Here is an 18,022-nt window from a genome sequence, read left to right on the forward strand (position 1 = left end):
CCGTGCTCGTCGCTCGGCGCGCTCGGGCCGGGGCGCACGGGCCCCCGGCCCCGGCTCCGCTCCCCGCAGCCTCCATGGGCGCCGTTGCCGGAGCCGCCCCGCGCTCCGCCCGCCGGCTCCGCCCGCCCTCCGCCGGCACCGCCGAGCGCTGCTCCGGGCCGCCCAGAAGGGCTCGGCGCTGCTCTTTCCGCTTCCGTGCCGGTCATGCTGCGCTGCTGCCGGGCGGCCGCGGCCATCGCTGCCCGCTGCTCTCCGGCATCCCCGCGGGGCCTCGCCATGGCCAAGAGCAAGTTCGAGTACGTGCGGGACTTCGAGGCGGACGACGCGGTCCTGCCCAACTGCTGGATCGTGGTGCGGCTGGACGGCCGCAACTTCCACAGGTGCGGGCGGGTGCGGGCTGAGAGCGCCGTGCCGACAGCAGGGTTCTGCCTGCTGCCCCGGGCTGTTGCTGACCGGGCTGTGCGGGATTAGAGATCCTCGTGTCCCCCATCGGCCTCTCCAGGGCACGGAATTCCACCGGGATTTTGTTTTCACGGGAGGCTTCAGAGGCGGGTGGTAGGGAATGGTCCCAGTAGGGAAATGGTTCCGGTGCCTTGGGTGTGCTGGGGAGGGACAGCAGCTGCTGTACAGCGGTGTGTATTGGTGTTTGGAGTCAGTGGCTGTGTGGCATTCACCTTAGGATAAATGGGGCAGAGTTCCCTCTGCTGATAGACAACAGGGGTTCTTGCTGGGACATCATCTCTGATTTTGGTAAAGCTCTTGAATTTTGACAACTTTATTGGTAATGTTGTCCTTACTGGACTGAATACTAAAGAGACCCTGTGAGGAAGGGGGTTTTCAGAAAGTAGTATTTGTTATCCATTTCCAATTAATATACATAAACCAGCTGCTTTGAAAGTCTGGTTAGGGTCAGATACTTGTGGGAAAAAGAATGGGTTATCCAGAGTGGATAATGAGGATTTTTGTTCCCACTTTTCAAACCTGGAGGGAATTCTTTCACCAGTATTGACAAAATCAATATTCGTATAAAGCAAATGTGAGGAAAATGAATGGGTTAGCATTTTTGGTAGCTTTTTAAGGGATTCTTATGCAACCATTTTTGCTTTGAAGGTTTTCTGAGCAGCATGAATTCAAAAAGCCAAATGATGACCGTGCTCTGCACTTGATGACCAAGTGTGCCCAAACAGTGATGCAAGAACTGGAGGATATTGCTATTGCTTATGGACAGAGTGATGAATATAGTTTTGTTTTCAAAAAGAAGAGCAGGTGGTTTAAAAGAAGAGCAAGGTAACAGCTGCTTTGATACTGAAGTGAACTTGTTTTTTAGCATCTCTTTATAATTATTCTTCAGACTTGCCTTTACCTACACACAGAGGTTAGGAGGAGGGCTGGTGCTTAGACTGCAGTTAGTTCAGGTTTTTCACGTGGATTCTTTTCATGTGATCTTTCAGGAAAATATGTTCAATAATACTGAGCTTGTAAAAAAGTTATATCAGCAATTTTGTATATAAACAATCAAAACATTATAAACAGACATTCCTTGAAGAAAATGTTGCAGTTCTCAGTATCTCTGTTGTTCAAAAGTTGTTCAAAAGTCTCTGTGCCTTTCCTCATCTCTTTGGCCATTATTTAAGAAATGCTGCTGTCCACTAGAGTTGCCACTACTGCTACCTCAGATAACCACAGATACATAATTACACTCATGTATTTCTTTCTTTTGTTCTCTCCTGTGTTTGCAAGTAAGTTCATGACTCATGTGGTCTCCCAGTTTTCCTCAAGTTATGTGTTCTATTGGAAGGATTATTTTAAGGACCAGCAGCTTCTGTACCCACCAGGATTTGATGGACGAATTGTGTTGTATCCCAGCAACCAGAATTTAAAGGACTACCTTAGCTGGAGGCAAGCAGACTGTAAGTGTTCCTAGAAAAGAAAGATTCGTGCAGTTGAGTTCACTTCCTCTGAACAGAAATGTCCTTTCTGACAGAGTGTTTGTATATACAGTTATCAGTGAAAGAACAGCAGGTAGGGTGGTAGTTTTCAATAATATTACACTTGTTCTGGGCTTTGTGTGGATACTGGCTGAAATTCAAAGTGTTCAGGCTCCAGCTAAATTTGTTGTATCCTGAGAGTGAGTTCAGCACAAGAAATATTAGAACTGCTAATAGAAGTAATAAATTAATTTCGATGTTCAAAGTTGGCTTAGCTGAGGTAATCTTCTGTAATGAAGAGATATCAATGTTCAAATTTACAGGTAGTAATCAAAAGGGCTGAATATTCCATATTTAGAACAGACCACTGGATTTGTCTCTAGACCTTTGTCAGTACCTAGGCCATATTGTCAAATGAAAATAATTTACTTTGTACATAAACACCCTTCAGCCTCTGCTGTGCCCTTTTCACTTATGAAATCTGTCTTCTAGTCATGATATGAAGTACCTTAAAAATTTGTTGTAGACATTGTATCTTTAGAAACTGATTATATTAATTCCCCATTTCTCTTGGCAGTTTCTTGGATACGGCTCGGGAAATAAAGCTGTTTTTTCCTGAGTAGTCACTCATATTTGGTATATAATCTTCCTCACACTCATTTCTGTGTTTTCTCTAGGCCATGTTAATAACCTTTATAATACAGTGTTCTGGATGCTTGTCCAGAGAAGTGGTTTGACACCAGTGCAGGCGCAGGAGAGGCTCCGGGTAAGAGTCTGATGAAGTCATGGTTTTTTACTGCTAAAAATTAAATCATAAGATTTGCAAAATGTCTTTCCTGCCCAGGAGCCCTGGCTGGTCTGTTCTTACTGTAATAATTTCATGGTGTAGTCAACAACTTTTTCAATTGCACAATTCAATTTATACCATTAGCAAATAATGTAATTTTGATCAAGCATTAGCAGGATTGTAAGTTCTTAGTTTGCAGTTTCAGAAATCTTAGAAATGTCATAAAATGCACACTATCCAAACACATGAGGAACAGTGGCAGAATTCAGGTCCTGTTGATTGCCAGTCCCTTCTGTTGTGTTTTGTCTCCTTGTTCAGACCTTAGTAGTTTATTCCTGTTTTCTTCTGGAATTTGTTGACTGTCTTCCATTTGTCTTGAAAATTTGATAAAAACCCTCTCAGTTTTAACACTCATTTGGCAGTTGTAATTAATTCCTATATTGAGAGAAGCAATTAAACCTTGTGACTTAAAGGTGAAAAGCCTTTGCAAATGTCTGTCTTGCTTCCAATATTCACCCCTCCTCTACCCTAGAGATACAATTCGTTTGTTTTCTGTAAGTGTATTTTTCTTTTCCTTTCCTCTCAGGGAACTTTAGCTGGAGATAAGAATGAAATCTTATTTTCTGAATTCAACATCAACTACAACAATGAACCTTTGATGTATAGAAAAGGAACTGTCCTGATATGGCAGAAGGTAAAAAATCATATGGCCACTCGAATTTGGGCTCATATTTAAAGTAGTTAATAATAGTTACACTGTGGCAGACAGACTGCACTGTAAGAGCAGCACATGTATCTCCAGTGTATGTCTAGGAATAAATATATTTTAAAATTAACTGTATTTGCCATGTAATTATGTGTAGGATGACTCATTGTTTTGGAGATGTTTTTGAGAGCTGTTTCTAGGAGCATAATATAAAAACCAGTCTCTGAAGTCTGGCTACGACCATTGAGATGAAACATGTATCAGCAGATGACAATGTGTGTATCTTTGGGGCCAGGCCCTTCCCAGGATTAGGTCCCAAGTATATCCATGGCAAAGGAATTACAAACTTCTGTTCAATAAGTAGCTCAGCTCATAGTTGGCTTAGTCCCTTTCTTCTTTAAGGTAACTTGGAAATGTTAATTGTTCTACAATTGCATCATTGATTTAGTGGGAAAAATTTCTGTCCTGTGTTTTTTTTTTTAATTACATTCTTTTTTATTAGTTTTTGAATCCGCTCTGGAGCCTTTCATGTTTGCTAATGTGTCAACTGTATTTTCAGGTAAATGAAGTCATCACTAAGAAAATAAAGCTGCCAAAGGAAGAAGAAGAGAAAGAAGTGGAAGTAACCCGGACTAAGACTAAAGTTGTTGCCTTGCACTGTGACATCATTGGGAACCAGTTCTGGGAGGAATATCCTGAGATTCTGGCTGAGGATAGTTGATATCTCTGATAAGCATAACTGGTAGTTTACATTTTGCTCTGCTTGGGTTGTTGGCAAGTGAGGAATACGAATGGTGGCTGGCAGAGTTTGACCTGTAACCCTCAGCAGCAGCTGCATTGGGTTTGCCACTGTTGCTGCCTAAAAAGAAGACACTGGTGCTGTCTGACATACAGGATATGCCCATGTGGAAAGCTAAAAACATACTGTATTTTGAATGTTAAGAATTCATCATTAATTAAGACTGTTCCTGCCTTGTATATGTGTATTTGTAAGAAAACATATGTAGAAATTTCCTGTGTTTCTATAACATTTAAACAATGAGGTTTTGGGGTTTTTTAACTGTTGGATTATGAAAAAGCTTGCATATGTGAACAGAAAATTAATATTTTGATTTTTGTTTTCAACTGAGATGGACCAGAATACTTCAGTTGGGATTGAGTATTACATTTCAAGGCTGGTGTGTTTAGTCAGATGAGTGACAAACTGTTCAACTGCCTGATATCTGATTCTTACTGAAATGCAATGGAGTAGCCCAGAAGTTTTCTATGGTTGATTTTGAAGGTATTTGTCAAATGTGCAGGATTTTTATACTTATATAAAACATAAATAATAGTACCTTCCCTGCTGTGTTTCATTATGTGGCCTTTCTCATTCCTGGGACTTGTACTAGTAAGTTGTGATAGTTCCAAACAGTGAAGTTAATAATAAATATACTGTACAGGCTGGAATTCTGTTAGGACATGGATAGATATCTTTCCTCATATTCCATGACCTGGGAATTCACCGATCTCCTATTGTGCACAACACAGCATATTTAAAAAAAAAAAAAAAAAATACAGCACACCATATCAGAACATTCCAGGTGCCTGGAAAGAGGGATCCAACAATAATTTGTGCTGCTGTTTTCTGATCTCCCTGGGGATGACACAGACAGAGCAGTGCTGCCAATCCATGCTTGTTAGAGGGAAGGGAGGAGCGTGTGTTGTCTGCTCTATGCACAGTTCTGTTCTGCTTTAACTGTCACTTAATACCCTTAGTCAAAATCGACCTCTCAGAGCAGAAATATTTCTGCTAATGGTTAGGGGCTTGTCCCAGTGTAACTGGAACTGGAGGGAAATAACCTATTTCAGTGTTGAAATACAACTATAATGATAGGTGTTTATGTGGCTATTACTGCTTCTAACCAAGCTGGTTTCAAACACATCCCAAGACAGTAACTAGGCCAGTTGTTGCTAATGAAGAGATGGTCAGCAGTTAGGACTGGCCATAAAAACAGAAAGAAAGGATCAAGTGTGCCTGAAGAAGGTCCAGTACTGAGTTAAATTGCCATAAATTCTCTTATCAGCCTACTTTGTTTCCCCTTTCTGCAAAAGAATTTACACATTTAAGGCAATGTCTTTTTGGTGTTTTTATTTTTAAAAAAAAACCCTCTGATCAGGTGCTGATGTAAACTTCACGTTTGCAGGTTCTTCCTGAGATTAGGCAATGTGTCTGTGAGTTTATAATAACACAGGGCTCCCCACTGCTGCTCTGTACTGGATAAATACATGCAATGAGAGAATGCATTTTGTTATCTTCTAACAGAAATGCAATTTACTTGACTTTGAAATTCCATGTTACTGCTTGGTGCCTGACTTTGGACATTATGTACAAAGCAACTGTTCCAGAACTGGTAACAGCTGGATTTACTCAGCCTGGTAACAGATGAAAGATTTAAAAAAATAATTTGGCAGCCATGATTTATATTTGGAAAGTATTATATAGGTTTTTTATTTTATATATTATGGCTGCCTGATACATACTACAGTATCTTTATGTATGTACACTGTGTGTGTGTGTATTAAAAAAAAAGGTCTGTATTAGGTCATAGTGGTCTAATTAACTCATTGTTACAATAATATGGAGTAAGTCAACATGGCTGTTCCCATATGGATGCAGACTTCGGAATCAAAATAAGGAGTGTCTGTACAACCATGGCCTTTAATTTGTATTAAGATAAATGCTAGAGAAGGAAACTCCCTGTGGTATCCTCATGCATATGGTGTACATGTATATGACTCCTGTAGGGAAAAGTAACTATTCCCAAGGCTCAAGCAGCAGCCTGGTGTTGGTGGCACACACAGCACACAGGTATTTCTGTAGCTGCAGGAGTCCTGCTTGTGACCCAGTGAAGGAAGGTGTTTCCTCTGAAGCTGGTGAACAACCTGTGGCTAATGTATTGGCTTAACAAGAAGCATTAAAGGTATGAGAACCCATTATGAAACATTAATGGAGGTGGTGAATCATTATAGGAAAACCTATAAAAAAGTGTTTCCTTGCTGTTCCTCAGTGAAATGACTGGGCCCTGTGTATTCTCTTATGCATTACGCCGCAAATAACATTGCAGCTGCCTGTTGCCCAGGTGTCATTTCATGGCCCGGGGCAGGGGGATCTGGTCCCTGATCCAGGGATGGTCCCCGGCATGGGCTGCAAGGGGAGGGATGCACCAGTGGGAGGTAATTGAAAATAATCACAGATTTGTTAGGGTTGGAAGGGACTTCTGGAGATCATCCAGCCCAACTGCCCTTCCAGGGCAGGGACAGCTGGAGCAGGTTATCCAGGATCGTGTTCAGGTGGGTCTGGGATGCCTCCAGAGAGGGAGACCCCACGCCCTCCCCGGGCAGCATTCCAGCGCTCCGCCACCCTCAACGTAAAGAAGCTTTTCCTCATGTTGAGGTGAAATTTCTTGTGTTTCAGTTTACACTTGGCGCTGCTCACCGCGAAGAGTTTGTCACCATCCGTTTGATCCCAAACCCCCTTTTGAATCTTTTGGCTAAGCAGGCCCAGCTCCCGCGGTGTCTCCTATAAAAGAGAGATACTCCAGCCCCTTCACCATCTTTGGGGCCCTTAGCTCTCCCGGGTGCCGGAGGCAGCAGGGAGGTGTCCGCGCTGCCCCCGGCCCCTCCCGCCCATGGCGGCCGCTCCGCCCTCAGGCCCGCGGCGTTGCGCGGCAGCGCCCCCTAGCGGCGGCGCTGTGCGGCGCGGCCGGCCGCAGCCCGGCATGGAGGAGGACGAGGCGGGCGCGGAGCCGCGGGGCTGCCGCCGCCGCTCGCCCAGCCCCGGCCGCCTGGACGTCAGCTCCAGCCGCTTCGACCCGCTGCTGGCGCTCTACTCGCCGCGCACGCCGCTGCCCTTCCCCGCCGCGCCTTGCTTCAACAACCTCGCCGAGTACGAGAGCTTCCAGCGCGGCCTGCGCCGTCCGCCCGGCCGCCGAGCCGCCCCCGCCCGCCGCGGTGCCCCCTCCGCCCGCGCGTCCCGCCGGGGCCCGCCCGCCGCAGACCCCGAGCGCATCCAGCGCCTCCGCAGCCTCATGGTCAACGCGGGCCCCGAGCAGGAGGGGGCTGAAGGCGGAACGGCGACGCGGCGGCGGCGGGCACCGCGCAATGTCCTCACCAGGATGCCCCGTAAGGAGCGGGCAGCGCGGCCCCGGGCCGGGCGGGCGCAGCGAGCCGGGGCTGAGGGGCGGCAGAGGGAGTGAGGGCCGGGGTCTTGCTGAGGTGAGGCGAGGGTTGCGGGCGGGCCCGGTGTGGAGTTGAGCTGGAGTTTGGGGGTGAGGAGAGAGCGATGACTGCGGGAGCGGTTCGGTGACAACGGCGTGTGGGTGGGTGGTGTGGGGGAAATGATTTAGTTTGATGGGAGATGGCACTTGGGTACAGAGGTACTGGCACAGGTTGCCCAGACAGGCTGTGGCTGCCCCATCCCTGGCAGTGTCCAAGACCAGGTTGGATGGGCAACAACCTGGTGTAGTGGAAGGTTTCCGTGCCCGTGGCAGGGGGATTGGAATGAGATGGGCTTTGAGGTTCCTCCCAGCCCAGACCATTCCTTGATTCTCTGAAATGGTGTGCAGGAATGAGGAACAGCATTTCACAGAGCTGCTCACGCAGAGATGACACTGACTTCGTTGTGGTGTTCTGCTCTGTTGATTGGTGAATTACATACATCCTCTTGGTTTTAAGGAGAAAAAAGATGAGACACTCTGTTTTCTCAGAAGTACTATTTTAAACCACGCCGATATTTGGGTCAGTCCAGGGCGTAGCTAAACCATAACCACAGGGTAGGTCTGTAGCACACTGCTGTTATTTGGTTGCTAATCAAACATCCTGCAGGTGGAAATACTGCCATTTCTGATAACAGCTTGGCAGAACAGTGGAATGAGGTGTGAGACAGCTGTGATGTAAATTCATCAGCTGTGATGATGATATGTATTTCTTGTAAAAATGTTATGTGTGCAGTCAGGGTAAACACCAAGAATCAAATGGCAGTGCTGTCAGGTGAGATGTAACTTTAGTACGCTTAATTAAAAATACTGGGATTAATTTTAGAATCAAATTATCTTTTTACCATCCCCTTATTTTTATTTTTTCCTAAAAAGGCAAAACCCAGAACATTCAATTCCGAATAGCCAAGGCAAAACCACCTTTTTCTTGCTTAGACACTAAAGCACAGTGTGTTCATTGCTATAGATGCTGCATGATCTGAAGTTTCACAATTAGTGTTGTGCACAAATGCAGAGGTTCTGTTGGCACAGGATTTTCAGAAAACCGACCTTAAATATTGATTTTGGATCTTAAAAAAAAAATATCTCAGTTTGCACTGGTGATGAAAACTGAGGGGAAAAAAACACTGTAGAAATTAAGAACAATTAAGAACACATTACTTAATATCCACACATCCATGTCTGGACTACAAAGAAGACTGGCACAACTGATACAGAAAGTGCTATCCAGCAGCCTGGGGTGTTTTAAGAGTGATTTATAGCCAAAATTGTGTGCTTTCCCTGTAATTGAGGGGATGTCTGCACTACAAGTGCTTGGAACTTGGACTGTGTTGGATCAGTTCAGGAATAGCTATTTATCATTACTTTGTATTCACCAAGAGGCAGAGAATTCATGTGCAGGCAGATGGAAAGGTGTTTGACAGTGTTCTGAGTTATTTCAACTTTTCTCTTGAGGTTTTTCTAATTTTGTCTCTTAACAGAGTCTGCCCTGAGGACAAGGGCTTGAACTTAACCAGAGTTTAGATCTTTATTTTCACCCTTTTTGGGGTGCTTGCCCTCTGCTTACAGTAGTTTTTGAATCATTTTTCAGAGTCCTGGTATTAAGCATGTGCTTATTTTATGCAGTTAGGGGTTGGATTTTGAGTACCAACTAGGTAACTTTTTTTCCTATCTATTGAAACATTGTTCATGGTGGACCTTAACAACACAGAAGGCGCAGACAGCTTTATTCTGGTACTGAGCCTGCTCATTGTAGCTCTTGGGGCTTGCAGAGGAGTTCCAAAAATAAATGCCTTGCATTGCTGGTTTTATTTTTTCTGAGACTGTCAGGATGTTGAAAGGCTTTTGGATTATGTGTTCTGCCCTTTTGCTCAGCTAAAGCTTCCATGGAGGAGTCAGAACCTTACACAGCAAGGAAAAGTAGGCAGAGTATAGATTTGGTAGAGCTTTGTAGTGTTTTCCTGGGTGGTGTGACACGGAGGCATAGTTGGAAATAAGGGTTGGATGTAGAATTCTGTAAGAAGTGTAGATAGAGTTCCTTAAAGGGAATTAAAAGGAATCAATTAAGGGGATATTGGAACTTCAACAGAATATTTAATTTAAAGGTAATATTGGAACTTAAAATCTATAAATAACTCTGGATTTTAAATTATATAAGTTCTCAGGGTTGGTTAGAAAAAATACTGTTTTCTGATTGGAAGCATCAATTTGATATCGTGATGGTGTCATCTGTGGTTCCTGTGATGGATCTGTCAATCCAGAACATAAGTTTGTTTTCAGTTCACCTGAAGGAGACACAGAGACTCATGGAAAGACCCCCTAAACAAGGCTGGGAGGTGCTGAGACTGCTTATGCTCTGTGTGAAACCAAATTTCCTGAAGTTATCCAGCTGGAGAGGGCTGGCAAGAAGACAATAGATCTCAAAAAATAAATGTGATTAGGTTAATTCAGAAGAAACTGATTTAGCTTTCCCTGCTGTGGCCATGAATTACCCTACAGCACAGTCCTGCAGATCAACTGTTTTTTACACAGTCACTTTGCACTCACAAGAAGCATTTTCTGGTGTGCAAATTAAACCTTGAATGCACAGTCCCTAAAAGACAAGGTGAGAGAGCATCTGTGGCTCACATATTTTATTAATGTGGAAAACCATATGAGATTTTAGACCAATTTTTTTTCCCCTGACTCTTAGTAGGAATTGTTCAGCAATCCTGGGGCTGTGTTTGCACAAGCAAACAGGTACCAAGGCTTGGGTGGAAGTTTTTAATAATATCTACCCCTCTAGATAAGTTACACTTGCAAAGATTTGTGGTGTGCAGACAAGGCTTGTGTGAGCCAGGCGAGCTGTACTTCTTTACTGAATTCCTCCACTTTTGTCCTGTTTAAAGCATTATTGCTGGGGGGTTTAGTGTGGTTTAATTGCTGGCTGCTCCTTAGAGTAATTTTATTTCCTTGCCGAAGACTTGTACGACTTTGAAGGATGTTCAGCTGACTGCTGAAATCTTAACTGAAACAATGCATTTTCATCAATTTAAACTGGTCCAGTTTAGTAAGCTGAAGGATTTTGAGTCATTCATTGTTTCAGAAATCCCCTTGTAAAGAAAAGGAACAAATCTGCTACAGTTCTTTATTTGTAACTCGTAACTAATCTGAGGTAGCCTTAACCAGGCATTTGTCTTTTCTGTGGAACTAACTGCCCCCATGAGCTTTCTGTTCCCCCTCAACCACTTTTATTTACAGTTGGGATTACTTGGCATGTTTTTGAAATGTAGCAAAAAGATTTTCAGCTAAGGCTGATTTGCCTGTGGGCTATGTAAAGCAAAACCTTCGTATTTTCTGAAGTCTTGGTTCTCTCCATTAAAAGAAGTTTTGGTGGTCTGGTAATAGCAACCCCAGTGTGCTACAGTGCTTGGGGCTTCTTCATTGCTATTGTTGTGAACACAAGTGTTGTGCCAAGCTCTGCCATACTTGTGCATAGAGTGGATTTCTACATGGTTTTTAAATAGATAGATATTGAAGGGAGAGTTTTTACAAGAATATGTACTGACAGGAAAAGCAGGAATGGCTTCAAAGTGGAAAAAAAAGTAGGTTTAGATTAGATATTAGAGAGAAATTCATGGCTGTGAGGGTGGTGAGACCCTGGCACAGGTTGTCCTTAGAAGCTGTGGCTGCCCCATCCCTGGAAGTGTTCAAGGCCAGGATGAATGGGGCTCTGAGCAACCTTGGTCTCGTGGAAGCTGTCCCTGCCTGTGGCAGGGAGGTGAAAGATGATCTTCCATCAATCTTTCCAACTCAGGCCATTCTACCATTGTATTCTGTGATTCTGTGTGTTTTGGTGAAGACTGGTGATGATCTCTTTGTGTTCTAGTCCATGAAGGCAGCCCGCTGGGGGAGCTTCATCGCTGTGTCCGAGATGGTGTCAGAATTAATGTCCACATCCGCACTTTCAAAGGGCTTCGTGGAGTCTGCACTGGCTTCTTGGTTGCATTCGACAAATTCTGGAATATGGTAATTATTGTTTCAGCCCTTGATTTGTAACTGTTACATTGAGAACTTGAAATTTGCAACAGGTTTAAGCAAATGGCATGTGGGGAAGGTTAATGTGCTTTTGTGGTTCACAAACTAATTTGCTCTGGTACCAAGTGCTGGGTTTCAGGCTTAAGTGGTAATTGGTGTTGGACTCGTACAACTGGGAGGTGCCCAACCATCTTAGAATTTTGAAAGAGAAGTTTTAGGTGAGAGAGAATCTTTGAAGTGCTCCCCACATCTTCAGAGGTTTTGTATAAGAACACAGGAAAGTGGAATATGAAGAATATCAGAACCTTCCAGAGCTTTCTCTGCAAAACCCAATCTTCCTATAATGATAGGTGCTTCTCTGTTTTCTCTCACTAACATCACTGAGCTACCAGTGACAAAAGCTTTTCCCTGTTTTCTACCTTGTGAAGATCTTAAAGGCAGTAGATGGAAAAGCAGCTATTAAATATTTGTGAACCTGGAGGTATGGAAAGTTTGGAAGTGGGGAGGAGGGAAGGATTTTGCAGGCAAGGATCACAGAGATTTTGGAAGTAACGCAGAATTAACTTTGTTGCTGCTTTTATACCTGAGCACAATTTAGATGATTAACAAACCAGATCCAAAGAACAGCTTGTTCCTGGGATGAATTTTCTCTCAGAACATAATTTCATAATGCTTTGACACAAAGCTGGTCCAAAGCTGCTTCATGTTTTATTTTCATTTCAATCTTTCAGTTTCTTTTATCTTTTTTAGGCCCTTACAGATGTGGATGAGACTTACAGGAAACCAGTAATGGGCAAAGCCTTCTATGCAGAACCTCAGCTCTCACTGACCCGAGTAGGTGACATCTCCTGTTTTCTTTCATATTAGGATCTTCTTTTTCAAAGTAATAAAGGGGGCCATTGATTTGGAACCCATGTTTACATTTGAAATATTTTACCTCCTTTTATTACAGATTACTCTAAAATAACCTGAACTGAGCAAAAAAATACCCCAAATGTTTTCTGATCTTTCTGAAAGTACTTTACTAATTCAGTGTTACTAAAGCTCCACTTTAGATTCAGATCAGAGTTGTTGCCACTGCTTGATGTAGCATGCTGAGCTTCTTGTTCACTCAGTGGGTTTTGATGTGGGATTTGTTCTCTGTGGTTTTTTGCACCTGCGACTGATCAGGTCCACGTTTGTCTTGCCAGGGAATGTGGCAGGGAATCCCTGTGGTACTCAAGTTCCTCATGGCACAGTCTGTCTGCAGCCAGAGAAACAACACAGCTCTTTGGTCACTTGAGCTTCCAGTCTGGGTACTGTGAAGCCCAAGATCTCCAAAGCTCTCCACTCTCTAGGATCCAGCTGCAAATAGAGTTGTTTACCACGCTGACAACTGAAGAGATGATAGATGAACTTCTGAACAATGAAGGGGAAAAAAAATGTGACAGGGCAGTGCCCGTTGAATGGCAACAGCTCCGGGCCTTTTGAACATCAGAGAAGCATCACAAAAAACATTTAAACTGTTTCATTGTGAGGAGTTTGCTTTCAAATTCCTGCCATTTAAATCTGTTTTCTCATAGATCCCACCCTTCCTTTTTTTAAAGATTAGTTAAAAATAATCAAGTTGTCATTGTTCCTTTAGCTCACTCTCTCAGGCACTGGCTTTCCATCCTGTTGCTGGGAAGAGAGAGGCTAACCAAAAAACTCATTTGTCATTATATCATAAAAGCTTGTCTGCTGCCAGAGTAAAAGCAATTTCTTTTCCACTTTCAGCACCATGTATTCTTAGATTAATGAGTTCACACAGTGCTTTGGGTCTGCTGCTGTAGCTTTTATCATTTTTCTGTTTGTGGTCTGCTCACCTCCCAGAATACCAACATGTCATCTTTTAGTTTGTTTTGGGGAACACAAAAGATCCCTTCGTTTTTCAGTGTACAGACTTTGCTAATGGAGGCCCCTTATCTTAGGGATTCATGGGATTCAAGGATGGAAATTTCTCTAAAACTGTCTGACAGCTTTAAAAGAACATGGGGAAAAGTGAGTTGTAGGAGCAACTTGGTATCTCTGTTTCTCCTGACCAAAGTTAAAGGCTGCCACACAGCAGTGTTACTCCCGAAATAAAGTTCCTTGGTGCTCACATTAAGACAGTCATGACCATACAGGAGACTCATTCACCTTCTGTCACTGACTGACTTTGGTAAGCAAACGTGGTCTTTATTGCTGGTGGAGATTTGTCACTGTGTCTTATGAGCTGATTTGGGATTGTACATGAAAACACAACGTAAAACTGTGGAACAAGTGGCCTCTCTTGTTTTATAAATGTGGTCACAGATACAACTGTTCTTTTACAGCTGTTTGACAGACTCAAACTGCAGGAATCCTCGGGGAAGAAGGGAGCTGACTCAAAGACTGTCTCAGAGGAGCTGGCCCTGACAAATGACTCTCAGACACTGAGTTTGAAAGTTGGATCTGGACGAGGGAGAGCGGAGGAGGAGCGCGAGAGGCAGAAACAGAGGAGCAGAGCTGGAGAGAAGAAGACCCCAGGTGACAGGAGTGAAGCTGATGTGGGCAGCAGGACTGCCCACACAGAGGGGGCCAGTGCTGGTGGGGCCCGAGCTCGGAGCCAGTCCCGGAGGAGAAGGCGGCCCAAGGTGGATTATCAGCAGGTGTTCACACGCCACATAAACCAGATCTTTATTCGAGGAGAGAATGTCTTGCTTGTCCATTTAGCACATTGACTTGGCTGAGCCTTTGTTAGCATATTTGTTTGATAGCATGACTTGCTGCTGCAGCTCCCATTGCTATTTAGAGTTGTGACTGAGTAGGATGGTACCGTGGCTGGTTTCCCATTGCCACCACAAGGTAGGGGAAAGAATTGTAACTTGAGCATCCTGGACTTAATGCCAAAGCAGCCCCCTTAGATCCCTGCTGGGGTTCTCAGGAGAAGGTCAGCAACGCAGTTGTTTCTGTGATATGAGGGAGTTAAGCACAGATCCCACTGTTTCTTATAAAGAAGCTAAATGGAGAGGGTTGCAGGAGAATTTTGGTGTATTCTGTTACAGGAGCTACATGTGGCACACATTTAAGAATAAGATAAATAGGACCTGCAATAAATCAGAAATGCTCTTTTGCACATTCTGAGTAATATCAATAGGAAATTGCTAATGAAACCAACAGTTTATCTGCTGCTGTTACGTGGCTGTCCTCTTTTCCAGACATAATTCTGACAGTCATTTTGAAATAGTTTCTAAAACATAGGAGTCACAACTTGCTGATGACTACTGACCTCTTTGCCACAGTTAGCTCTGTAATGCCCTGTGTGATAGGAAATCTCTTAATTGTAAACTGCTCTTTTAATGGGCAATGGCAGGACTGTAACTTGTTTCCAGTATCAAAGCTTAGGCTCTCTTTGTAATTCTGTGCTTTGGACCTGTGTCACCAGCAAGCAGATGATGCAGCTGATCCAGAGACTTCCCTGTTTATCTGTGGGTGAAGATGGAAAACTATCCTTTTATATTTCACCCACTTGCTACTTAGTGTAGCTGGTGAAGGATTGGGTTTTTCTCTAGTGTGTTTGTGCTGAGCACACCTGTCCTGTATTTAAACACCTTTCAGGCTCCCTCTATTGAAACCAGAGCTGCTGTGTCTCCAGTGGTTCTAATGGAGCAGGAATCTTCGTGAGTCTTTCCCATCTATGTGAAGGATGCATCATCTAATTCCAGCTGAGCTTTGGAGATGTGTCTGAAAAGGTTTTGAATTATAGAAGTCAAACTCAACTCATCAGTGTTTGATTTTAGCAAGGCTGTCGAATTATTGCAGGTCAGGCCAGGGTTCTGCAGGTATAAACTGCTTTCCAAAAAACCTACGTGCAGAAGTTTGAGGGTAAATGAAGCTGTTCCATTATGTAGCCTGTTCCCTTTGTTGTGAAAGGAGATTTCATGCTGCTATTCTGTATTCATCTCAACTGCCTCGTGCTTTGCAGCAGCTCTGTGTGTTTAAGCTGAAGTTGGGAAATTGCTTTAGAGCAGGATTTATATTGCGTATAAATGCCCTGAGTTCTCAAATTGAGTGGCTGTACTGTGGGTGACATGAATTTCTGTTGCTGCAGATGCAGCATTCTGCTTGCTTGGTGGTTAGGGATATGTCTGGTGTTTGGGTGAATCACAAAAATAATTTAGTAGGCATTCTGGACACACAAAGCAGCTGTTTGCCTCTGGGGGAAGCTTGAAACTTATGTCAACATTTCACATGACATGGGGCTTGATGAGCTCAGCCACTGAGCTCAAAGCCAAGTTCAGCCTGGGACAGAATAAAAAGTACTGTTGAGGCAAAATAGTTTCATCAAGGGTAAAAAAGAAAAGAAAAAAATTGAATATTCTCTACAGCTTCTTCTGAAACATTGCTTTACTGCTGTAATCCCATCCCTCTGTGAACAGAGACTAGGCACTGGAAAGTTTCTTCTCATGGAGGTTCTTGTTTCCCCTGCCTTCTTTACTGTTCGTGTTTGCATTCATGTGCTCTGCAGCTTTCCTTTTTTTTTTTTTTTTTTTCCCCCTGCTCTTTCTCCTGTCAGTACTTTGTCTCCTCTGGACATTCTAAACTCTGATTTAAAAAGACTGTTCTTGTTGTCCTGGCTTCTGCACCCTTTCCTGGTTGGTTTTCAATGTACTGACCAGAACCCTCACAAATTACTAGGAACATGTGAAGCTAGAAATAAGGTGCTTATCTCTGCTCCTGACTTCCCAGCAGCTTTTATTGCAAGTGAATGTTTTCCTCCCTATGTTTGGGTTGTGGGGATTTTGCTCTCTGTTTTCTGGCAGCGCTGTTTTTATTTCAGCTGCTTGGGATGACTCCTCTTTGCCTTTTCTATTAGTACCAAAGGCCACTGGTTTTGACCTCTCCTCTTCCCTTCATATTTGACCAAAGGGTTTCAGATCACCCTCAGGCTTATATACAGTGACAGCTCATTGAATTCTTGCTTTTCTTTACCTCATATTCTTAATTCTCTTTGTCTGCCTAGTTCATGCCTTGTGCATTAACTAAGATACAACTACTAGGAATGTTTTTGTGGCTGTGCTGCCCTTCCTTGTCAATTGACACTTCCCCGGGTGTTCAGTTGCTGCTGGAAGTCTCAGCATTTCCTTTCCTAACAGGCTTTTCCCTGAAACCTTACAGATGTTTGTTGCTTCACATCTATAAGTTTCTTTGTTTACATTTTTATGAAAAATGCTGGTGCTTAGACTTAAGTTTGTGCCTTGGTTTTTATATCATCCCTGACCCGTTCTTCCAGAATCATCACCTTGGTGAGCAAACCTGGTTAAGGATTATAGTGTATCTACGTTTTTTGCACTACCTCACTGTTAAAATGTTCCTCCTCTCATCTGTGAAGTTGGTTAAACTGCTCTCTTCCAGTTCAGATTTAATGAATTATCTGTTGGTTCTTCTTTTGTTTCCAACTTTCCTGTCCACTTTTCTCATTATTTCCAATCTGCTTCCCAAATACTGCTGCTTCCTCTTCTACAACTTAAGATCTTCCAAAATGTCTTCCTTTTCCCACTTTTTCTGGCATTGTATATTTTTAAAATGCAGTCTCATGGACTTTGTCTCTTTCAAGCATCATGATTGTGATGAAGTAAGTGATCCTGTAGGCATGTTGTCACTTGCTTTTTCAATACTTCAGATAATGTTGCTCTTTAAATAAAATTGAATGTCATGTTCTGAAATGGATTCTACCTCACTGAAGTGTTCTCCTAAATCTTTTAAAGAAAACAACTTTTGGAAGCGGATGAGTTTTGGTTTTCAGTGTTTTTGTTGTTTTTTTTTTATTGTTTCTGGTTGTTTCTATGGTTTTCCTTTTCCAAACTCAACATAAAATTTTTTCTTCAAAAAGTTTTTTGCTCCCAGCCCTTCCTCTCTTGCTGCAGTGTTGCTGTGAGCACAGACACACCAAATTCTTTGTGCTAAGGAATGAAGAGTAAGAAACAGAGAGCAACGTGAGAGTGAAAAAACTTTGGGCAGATATGAAAACCTCCCTGGAAAGGATCCACAGGTTTCCACCTGTCCTGTATTTCTAGGACTTTGCTCAGTCTGGTGCTCATCAATGTAGTTCTTAAATTGTGTTTGGGGTGAGGTTCCCAGTTACTGCAGAGAGCAGTTTCCTGCAATAACTTTGAAGAAGTGTTGGGATAATTGAGAAAGTTTTAAAATAATTTCTAATTTCTGGGTTTATTTCTTAGGAAATGTTTTTGCACAGGTGCTTCATTTTTTAACAAACGCTTCTTAGGCTGTGGTAGTAGAAAAGGTAAGGCCAAAGGGGGGAAAAGCTTATAAAAAAGTGTGGGTTTGG

General features: G+C 43.2%; 2 protein-coding genes across 3 annotated transcripts; both read left to right on the forward strand.

Moving 5' to 3' along the window:
• Positions 1-204: 204 nt before the first annotated feature.
• THG1L (tRNA-histidine guanylyltransferase 1 like) lies at positions 205-5,289 on the forward strand. Of its 2 annotated transcripts, XM_062502082.1 has the most exons (6): positions 205-380; positions 1,111-1,287; positions 1,741-1,910; positions 2,606-2,694; positions 3,302-3,409; positions 3,981-5,289. In XM_062502082.1, exons 1-6 carry the CDS (start codon positions 205-207, stop codon positions 4,140-4,142), a joined length of 882 nt encoding a protein of 293 aa, XP_062358066.1. In that variant the 3' UTR covers positions 4,143-5,289. The 2 variants fall into 2 exon arrangements, with proteins under 2 accessions (XP_062358066.1, XP_062358067.1); XM_062502083.1 differs by lacking the exon at positions 205-380 and having other exon boundaries at positions 1,158-1,287; positions 1,836-1,910.
• A 1,893-nt stretch (positions 5,290-7,182) lies between these two features.
• LSM11 (LSM11, U7 small nuclear RNA associated) lies at positions 7,183-14,662 on the forward strand. The gene is made up of 4 exons (XM_062502340.1): positions 7,183-7,585; positions 11,546-11,685; positions 12,445-12,528; positions 14,028-14,662. The coding sequence occupies exons 1-4, from the start codon at positions 7,183-7,185 to the stop codon at positions 14,412-14,414; spliced, it is 1,014 nt and encodes a 337-aa protein (XP_062358324.1). The 3' UTR covers positions 14,415-14,662.
• The last annotated feature ends 3,360 nt before the right edge of the window (positions 14,663-18,022 follow it).

Source organism: Cinclus cinclus, chromosome 14, assembly GCF_963662255.1.
Source record: "Cinclus cinclus chromosome 14, bCinCin1.1, whole genome shotgun sequence".
Lineage (NCBI taxonomy): Eukaryota > Metazoa > Chordata > Aves > Passeriformes > Cinclidae > Cinclus > Cinclus cinclus.